The sequence below is a fragment of the Belonocnema kinseyi genome, chromosome 6, assembly GCF_010883055.1.
Source record: "Belonocnema kinseyi isolate 2016_QV_RU_SX_M_011 chromosome 6, B_treatae_v1, whole genome shotgun sequence".
NCBI classification, from domain to species: domain Eukaryota; kingdom Metazoa; phylum Arthropoda; class Insecta; order Hymenoptera; family Cynipidae; genus Belonocnema; species Belonocnema kinseyi.
Window position 1 is genome coordinate 58341571 of NC_046662.1, and position 9525 is coordinate 58351095.

Sequence of the window (9525 nt, forward strand, 5' to 3'; positions counted from 1 at the left end):
CGGAAAGAATGGTTAGAATGTGTGAATGAGACCCTACTTAGAAGAGACATAAGAAGTCACAGAAACACGAGAGCCGGCATGAAAAAATGCATGGACATAAAAAAAGCTAGAGAAGTATGCCAGAGCAGGAAAGTATGGCGGCAAATAGTTAATAAAAAGAGTGTCAGTAGAGTAAACGACGCCTGACACAAAGACATTGGAAATTAATGGACCCAAGTGGGGAACCTTACATAGCGGCTTCGTGAGGTTCTTCGCTTGGGGTGATTGCTAGAGAGATTGATCAGCAACCTGGGTCGGAGCAGTGTTGCGGAACGAACGTGTTATTTACTTAAATAACACAAGAATTCTGGATCAATCTGAAAAATCTCTATCCCTTCCACACACTACTCCTTTCCCCTACCGAGTGAGTCACGCCTACCCCGAAAGGGAAATGGCTTAATGGTGTAATAAAAAAAAAATGATATTTTTTAGTTGAAATCACATTTATGCTACTTAGGTAAAATTTCAACTGTTTTGTTTACATTTTATTTTTGGGTTAAAAATTGGAGTATTTGCTTGAAATTTTCTTTTGTTGGAAACTAATTTTGTTAATTGAAAATTGAACATTATATAAATATAACCTGAATAATATTTCCATACTTGTCCTTGATTGTTTTTGTCTAATTAAAAAAGTTGCTTTCATTTTTTAAAATTCTTTTATTCATTCCTTGAATTTCCTTATCTCTACTTTTTACTTTAGAAAATAATTTTTAAATATTTCGGGAATTATTAATTATTCGATAAGGAATTAATAATTTTTTCTTTCGTCTTCTACGATCGTTAGAACATGCTGAGCGTCATCGCGTCTGCCTCGTAAACCAAAGATGTACGTTTGTAGTTTTTTGGTGTTTGTTGAGTGATCTCTTTTCGTTTGAACTTCTCGATTTTTAGGAGGTGCTGCTTGGTTCTGTGCTCCACTTCTAAAATGTGATTTCTGCGTCTGGGTACTTCTTGTTGCTGATCGACAAATTGATGCCTAAAATGAAATTTATTATACTTTTTAGGTACAATGGAACCCTTCAATAGCCCTTCCAAGAATTGACGTCGCGCCGCAGGTAGGTGTAAAAAGAGGTGCGCGGGATCTGTGGTTGTCCCTCAGACAAGCACTCAGGCGTGAAAAAAACAAAAGCGAAACGGGCTATAATGAGTTAGTTCCCATCCACCGTCAGTCCCAAAATCGGCGCTATAGAAGAGTTTCACTGTATTATCAGACTTTACACTCCCCTTTTTTACAAGAATTCCCCCTTTTCTCTTTATTTCCCATAAATGCGAGATGAATTAATAGAACCCTATAAAAATTATTGTTATAGTTAGAAGTTTATTCTTTTCGGTTTTATATTTGTTCAAAATTAATTTTATCTTTTTAGAAATTTAATTATTTGGTTAAATGTTAAACTTTTTTTGAAGATTGAGCTTTGGTGGAAAATTGAACCATTTGGTTAAAGATTATTTTCTTTCGTTGAGAATTAATTTTTTTTTAAATGAAAATTTATCTTCCGTCTTTGGTTAAAAATTGATATTTTTCTAGATGATAAAATTATCTATCTAGTGGCAAATAATCTGTCCAAATTTGATTTCGACAGTTTTTAAAATAATCAGTTGAATCTTTATCTTTTTAAATTATGATATAATTGAGTTTACAATGTGTAATTTTAGAATGTTTCACTAACAAATTTTTAAGCGTTAAACAAATTTAAACGCCCGATTGAAACTTGATAAATTATGTATATTTTTAATTGTAAAATAACTTCAAATAAAAAATTTTTAACGAAGAAAAATAAACAATTTCTTAATATTATGAAATATAAGAGTGTTCGTGTAAAATTAGTAATTATAAATCAAATATTCAAAACTAAACTTTTAACGTTACAATTTTCATTGTTCTATTTGAAAAGTTTTAATTTACAAGTAAAATTGCTGAACTTTGACGTATAATAAATATTGATCACCTATAAGTCCTAGGAAACAATCGAATAAGTTGAAACAATATTTAGAAGGTCTCAAAATATTCAAAATTAATTTAAAATTTGAAATAATATCAAATAATTTAAACGAAGTGTCCACTTATGCCGATCAAATCCGGCTATTCATACCGATATTGCGGTGCAAATAGCCCAAGGACTAATTTAAAATAAAATATAGATTTTTGCAGATTCTAAACAAAAATGTAGAAGCTTCTTAAGAATTATGAAAGGCTTCGAAAGAATAAAAAACATTTTTTAAGATTCCTAAGAAAGCTAAAACAACTTTATTTTGAAAAAATTAATTTTAGAGAATATTTAAAGCGATTAACCAAAATTGTAAAAAATTCATCAGGAAGATTTTCGGGAATTTTTTTTAATTTTGCAATATTTATATAAAAAATTAGGAACAATTCAAATCATTTTAAATTATGTTTGGAAGTTCTGAAAAAATTTCAAAAATAATTATAAATTTGAATAAATATAATATAACATGTAGATGTTTTAAGATTTTGAAATAAAATCTTACAGCTTTTTAAGGACGTTAAAACTATTCTAAAAATTTTTAGTTCTAATTTATGAAGTGTTTAGTTTCTAACAAAAATGTAATCGTTCAACTTTTAATATTTCCAGTATTAAAATTGCTTAAAATTATCTGCAGCCAATTTTAATTACTTCAAATGGAAAAATGTTTAGCTTTAGAGTTCAAATTGTTAAATTTCATTGATGGTGAAAAAAGTTTGCCAACCGGGAAATGACTAATTATTTGAAAATTCAACTATTTGGTGATAAAGTAACTTTTTTGTGCAAACTTCAACTGTTTTGTAGAAAATATGTTTTTTCTGTTTAAAAATTCAACGATTTTATCATCAATATTCTTGATTGAAAATTGTCTTCCTTTGATTCAAAAAGAAACTTTTTGGTCAAAAAATACGCGATTTCTTTGAGGATTCAACTATTTTGTTTAAAAATTCGCCTTTTTTGGTTGACTTCAACTAATTTTGATAAAAATATTCAAACCTTTTTGGTTGGAATATTCACTACTACATTTTTGGTTGAAAATTCATCATTTTGGTCGAAAATTCAACTAAATGCTGGTAAATAACTTTTTTTGTGTAATTCAACTGTTTTGTAAAAAAGTAGACTATTTGTTTGAAAATGTAACTGCTTGGGTACACATTTATTTAACTATTAACAATGACTTTTTAATTGAAAAAGCATATTTTCGTGTTGAAAATTCAACTGTATTTAGATAATTCGCTTTTTTAGCTTCAAAATTCGTCAATTTTATTGAAATTTCGCCTTTTTGATAGATTATTAAACTTTTTAGTTCAAAATTTTTCTATTTGATTAAAAATTTAACTATATGTGGTTGAAAATTCATCTCTTTTTTGAAAAGTCAACAGCTGGTTGAAAGTTCAACTACTTTGTTAAAAATTTCCTTGTTTTTAAGATTCACCTCTGGTTGAAAAGTGCACTATTTTGTTGAAAATGCGTTTCTTAGCTTTAAATTAATTTTTTTATTTCAAAAATTAACTATTCCATTTTTGTTTACAAATTGACCCTTTATAAGTGAAAAATTCAAATATGTAGTAGAAATTTCACGTCTTTTCTTAATCGTCTTCAGGTAGACAATTAATCTTTCTGGCTGAAAACTTATCTTTTTTGGTTTAGGATTAAACCATTTGCTTAAAAATTCGCATTTTTGGAACTCAAGAGGTCAATATTTTTTTTTCGTTGACAATTTTTTAAACTGAAAATTTAACGCTTCCATATTTTGTTGAAAACTTATATTTTCAATTAAAAAGTTGACTATTTCGTTACAAATTAATTTGTTTTTTCAAAGGTCGTATTTTTGGTAGAATATTAATCTTTTTAGTGGAAAATTGATCTATTTGATTGAAAATTTAACATAAATATACATATACATAAACAAACATAAATTTAATATTTTGGTCAAAAGTTGAACTCCTTCTATAAAAATGTCAACATTTCTTTTTTTTTGTAAGTTGATCCTTTAAAAGTTGAAAATTCAGCTATTTGATAGTTGATACTTCAACTATCAAACTATTACTTCAACTTCAACTATTCCATTGAGAATGATATTTTTTTTCAAAAGTTCAACTTTTGAGTTAAAAATATATAATCTTTTTTGGTTAAAATAATTTGAAGAATTTAAATTAATTCTTCAGAGAATTATGGTAGATTTTGGCATTAAATACAAAATATTCTCTAAACTTTACAAGTTTAACTTCAAATTATTTTTTGGTAATTAGTTTATAAATTTGAAAAAAAACTTCTAGTTTTATCTGTGAAGTCGGGAATTTGGCATGGGATTAATTCGTATTTCCAAACATCTTATTGTGTTAATATAATTTTGGTGAGTTTACCAATTTTAGAGCTTTTCTCCTATGATCCCAAATATTAGAGGAATAATTTTTGTCAATAAAAGTTGGCAAAACATGCAACTCGGTCTGAACTTCCTGATCGTGATTAATATTTAGAAAAGGACCATCTTCACTCAACCTGAAAAATAAACAATTATTCTTCACGGATTTTGAAAATCGATATTATTAAGAAAATACATTTTTTATTACACTTCTTGATTTCTGATAGCTTCCACATCTTTGTAAATTTGGAAAAGATGAACGAATTCGAGATGGTTGCGGACGAAATTCAAAGCCTCGAACAAGTACCTAAAAGATTCCAAAATATTAATGAAGTTAATTAAAAATAATGTTTAAACCAGCTTCGAAAAATGGTTAATTTCGTATGGTCTGGTTTTTTGGTATATTTTTAAAGTTCTACAAAAAATTAAAAACAAAATTTTACTTGTTTGGTTGTTCTCCAAATTTCTGAGCAGCTTTTGCCGAACTGAATGCAAAATATTTTCCTCTCCACTTGGCGATTCCAATATTTGGATTCCCAGGTATGAGGGAACCTTTGCCTACCACAAAACTCCATGCACAAAAGCCAAGAAACTAAATTTCGTAAATTAAAAATTAGTGATAAAAATTTCATACTCGGAATTTATAAACTTTACCTCTAAGTGAATTTTTTCAAAATCCTTGGTAGAATTTGAATAGTAGAGCTCACATTCACCACATTCAGCTAAAAATAATAAAAATTAGTTCATTATTTTTTGTTTTGTTTCTAAAGTTAGATATTTTTTACATACTTATCATATGCCCCATAGATTTTTCCAATCTCTCTGCATCACTTAAGACTCCTTTCCCTTTTATCACATTATTCAGTAGAGATTCGTCATAAACGTTAATAGTCTGTCAAAGAAGTACTGTTATAATTTTAATTTATATTTAAAAATAAAATTTTTTCATAATTTTTTATCGAATTTTTATTTTAAATTAAAATTATATAATCAGGTTGGCCATAGTTTATTTAAAAGCTTGAGAGCAGGGAAAAACCAGGGAATTTTATCAGTCACAGATAGTCAGCGATTTTAAAACAAATCTTGCAAAAGTCAGGGAATTTCTATAAGAAAAATAAATGTTAAGGAGAATAAATTAAATTAATTTTTTTTATTTTAATTTCAAATTGCTTTATTCCGTTTATAAAATATTCTATATTATAAATTTTACAAGAGTAAGATTCTTATATTTGAATATTAACAGTCAAGGAAAATGAAAAAATTGTCAGGGAAAAATGAGGACATTTTAAAAATGAAGTTTTGTAGTCACCCTGATACATTCTTTTTAGTCATTTATTTACCATTTATGTTTTATATTTTATATATGTGGAAAATTGATCTTTTTTGACCGAAAATTTTACTATACTTGTGTAAAAACTGAACTAGTCTATTAACATTTTATTTTTGTGTAAATTCGTCTTCGTGGTAGAAAACTAATCTTCTTGATTTGAAATTTACTCTTCCTTGATTAATAATGCAACTGCTTTATCATTTAAGTTAATATTCCATCTCTGTCGTTGAAAATTGGACTATTTTGTTAATTTTTTAAAATTTTTATTGAAAATGTTATTTTATTTATTATATTTTTTATTTTTATTACTTTTTTATATTTATTTTAAAAACTTTGTTAAAAACTTATTGCAAATTCGTCCTTTTTTACATTCTCATCATTTATAATTGAGAAAGTGTTAGAATTGGCGGAAATTTGATATCACACTTTTTCAACGGATCTCCACGTTTCGAGACCCCCTGAATCCAAAAATCAGGTTTTCACGATGGCGTCTGTCTGTCTGTCCGTCCAGCCGTCCGTCCGTAAACACGATAACTCTCAAAAAAATTAGCGAATCAAATTCATCTTTGGCACACTTTTTTTAGGTCCTAAAAGAAAGGGCGACTTCGTGAATCAGTCATTTTTGATTAAATTCAAAAAGTGAGCGCATTTTGAAAATTTTTGAGAACACTTTTTTCAGAATTTGAAAATTCTATGTACGGATATTTATAGTATTCAAAAGAAAAAAAATTTATCCTAATGTGTTTTTTCGATCAAAAGAAAATTCTCAGAGTTATAGCGTTTTCAAATTTTTTTTAATCAACCGAAAATCAAAATTGGAAACTGAAAAACGCACGACATTAAAAAAAGTCAAGAGAAGAAAAATATTTCTTTTTGAAAGCCCTAAAAGATTATCATAACTAATTTTTGGATTTTCTTCAAAAATCGAAAATTCAAATTTTGATTGCACAAAAAATAATGGAAAATAAAAAATTCCATTTTCTGGACAAAGTATGTAGGATACAAAAAAAAGACGAATTAACAAAAATGGTTATCCCAAAAAAGATCTACTCTTTTATTTTTATTCGTGAAAAATAACGTCAAAAAAAAAAAAAAAAATCTGCCCGCTTTGCGGGAACATGTATTTAATTATTTTATATACAAATTTAACTATTTATTTTCGGTTAAAAATACTGCTTTTTGGTTAACTCGTAGTTACCACGCTTATGCAAATATACACCAGTAAAATTTTCAAATAAGTTTCTCTTTTCACTCGGTAAGTATAATCTCTTCCCCCAACATTAAACATGTCCATCAGGTATGAGTCATGCCACGTAGGGACCAGCTTCATTCGGCTCTTACTGTTCGTGAGGTTCACTTCGAAAATTGGGCTTGGTGCAAATTTGCACAACTGTGGTTTCCTAGGTTGTAAAGTGGGTGAGTCGGAAAAAATTTAATTTCGCTTGCTAATCGTTTTTTCGACTACATTTTCTCTAGAGGTAAGTAACTTTGCAAAGCATTTTTAATATTTATTATAAATTTACCAAAAATCATACCTCTACGTGTTAATTACGTAAATTTTCTAAATTCTTGAATTTTTATTGAAATTTCCTTAAAGTTTGTGGCTCTTAAGTTTGAATCATTGTACAAAATTATAAAAAATGGTAGTACATAAAATTAGTAAAAACTAGTTTTCATTATTTATTTTTTCTTTCTTTCAGAATGGTTGGTGCACCAACTTCTGGTTATAATTTGAGCAGCAGCCGAGCGGGTGTGCGAACACTAGACGATTCTTCTCCTGAAGATGAAAATTATGGCAGGGAGTCGAAAGGAGATGAGGACGAATTTATTGTCTCTGACATTGAAAATATTGAGCAGGAACCGGCTGATAAATTTATTGAAGAGCAACTCATACTGCATCATGATGCAGTATGCGTTGGATCCACTACTTTTGCGCAATAAGGTGTAGAATAACTTGATTTTAGCTCTGTATTAATGTTTTATAACAATATTTTACAATTATTAATGTTTAAACAATAAAAAATATTATAATTAATTAATTATTAGATTTTTTATATGTTTTCCAACTAGATTAAGTATTGCCTAATTTTGCTATGCTTTAAAAATACCTTATTTTCAGACAGCCATACAAAATATTTATATTTTATTTAATGTGTAGTTGGTAATTTTTCTTGAAAATATGTACTTTTATCTTCGATTTAAGAAAATAAAAGTACAATTTCGATAATTACAAAAAAATGAAAATTTTTTAAAATAAAAATGACATTTCAAAAAAAATCTTTTAATTATCTCCTTTTTTATAATTAAAATTTTTTATTGAAATTATTTTTATCACCATTGCATTTCTCGGTAATTCTTACCTCAAAAAATATATATTGTAAGATGCATTTAGTTTATTTATGCATGGTTGAAAATTTATCTATTATTATTATAATTATTTTATGGGAAATTCCACTTCTTTGTAAAAAAAGCTCATCTGTTTTATTTGAAACTTCTACAATTTTCATTAATTTTTTTTCTATATTGACTGAAAAATCTTCCTTGATTGGAAATTCAACTCTTGTTGAAGGTTCTTTTTTATATAAAAAGTCATCTCTCTTGGTAAACATTTCTGTTTTATTCGCTCAACCTGCCCTTTTCTAGTTGAAAATTGAATTATTTGGTTGAATATTCAACTATTTTGTAGAAATTTAATCTTTTTTCGATACAAATGAAATTGTTTAGTTGAAGATTTTAACATTTTGTTGAAAATGCCTTTTCTTGTATGAATTCAAATGTTTCGGATTAAAATTGAGTCAAGATTAAAAAATTAAAATTACTTCGAAGTAATTAATTATTATTGATAATTAAATTACCAATCTTTTTCAGGATCACTTTAGTCACTTTATTTATTAACCTCTCAATTTTTTTCAAATTTAACATCTTTTCTGGTTGAAATATCAAGAATTATATTATTTGTTGAAAATTTATATTTTTGATTCATCATTTCTGTTGAAAACCCATCACTTGGGTTAAAATTCTTTGTTTTTTGTGGAAAGTTAATTTCTAAAAATTAATATTTTCGGGTTGAAACTTTAAAAATTTTATAGAATATTTGTTTTTTGACTTAAAAGTTCAATAGTTTGGATGAACTTTTTTTCCTTCTAGATTGTAAAAATCTTTATTTGTTGAAATTCGTCTGTTTGGTTGAAAAATTCATCATAGTCCGGGAGGCAGCGAAAGAGTTCACTGCGCCCTTTTCGGCAACTTTGTATTTTTTATAGTATGATTAAAAAAATGCATAGCCGCTTGCATGCAACTTTGTACACTCATTAATTTGAACATAAAATGTTTTTAAAATATCGTCTTCCGTCTGCATTCCTCAATAAACTACGTCTTCCACTCACATAAATACGCGCAAAAGAAAAAAAAGCCGCTAAGGTGAAACTAAGTGTGATGCTTATTTTTATAGTATGGGAGATAAAAATAATAGTCTGCCGCCTGTGAAATACAACAAAGGTCGTCTTCCAAGCCGATAAAGACTCGATATACAGCGCGATCGAGCGCCATGGCTACAACGCTGCATCTTTACCGTTTGAAAGACGATCATTGACGTTGTAAATTGTTAAAAGAACAGCACAATATCAATATTTATATTATAAATTATTAATTTAATTTAAAACCCCAGCTTTCCCAAAATTGTTTCACAAAAGAGGTTATTTCAAGTGCCTATCCTAAAGCAACATTAAAAATGTTTTATTATATGTTTATAAATACACCACACTCTCGGTTTCAGTTCGGTGTTCGGGGTTGCCTTCAAATAAGCT

The 9525-nt window shown here is 27.6% G+C and overlaps 1 protein-coding gene across 2 annotated transcripts in view; it reads right to left on the bottom strand.

Moving 5' to 3' along the window:
- Positions 1 to 727: 727 nt before the first annotated feature.
- Positions 728 to 9525, bottom strand: part of LOC117174812 (cilia- and flagella-associated protein 206-like) — a 23983-nt gene continuing 15185 nt past the window's right edge. Inside the window, exons 9-14 of one of the 2 annotated variants that reach the window (XM_033364191.1) lie at positions 5179 to 5281; positions 5044 to 5111; positions 4833 to 4981; positions 4598 to 4696; positions 4391 to 4526; positions 728 to 1015 (exon numbers count right to left, since the gene is read on the bottom strand). In XM_033364191.1, coding sequence (XP_033220082.1) covers positions 788 to 1015; positions 4391 to 4526; positions 4598 to 4696; positions 4833 to 4981; positions 5044 to 5111; positions 5179 to 5281 — 783 coding nt within the window. In that variant the 3' untranslated portion in view covers positions 728 to 787. Of the gene's footprint in view, positions 1016 to 4390; positions 4527 to 4597; positions 4697 to 4832; positions 4982 to 5043; positions 5112 to 5178; positions 5282 to 9525 lie in introns of those variants that run through there. The other variant, XM_033364192.1, reaches the window with a different exon arrangement.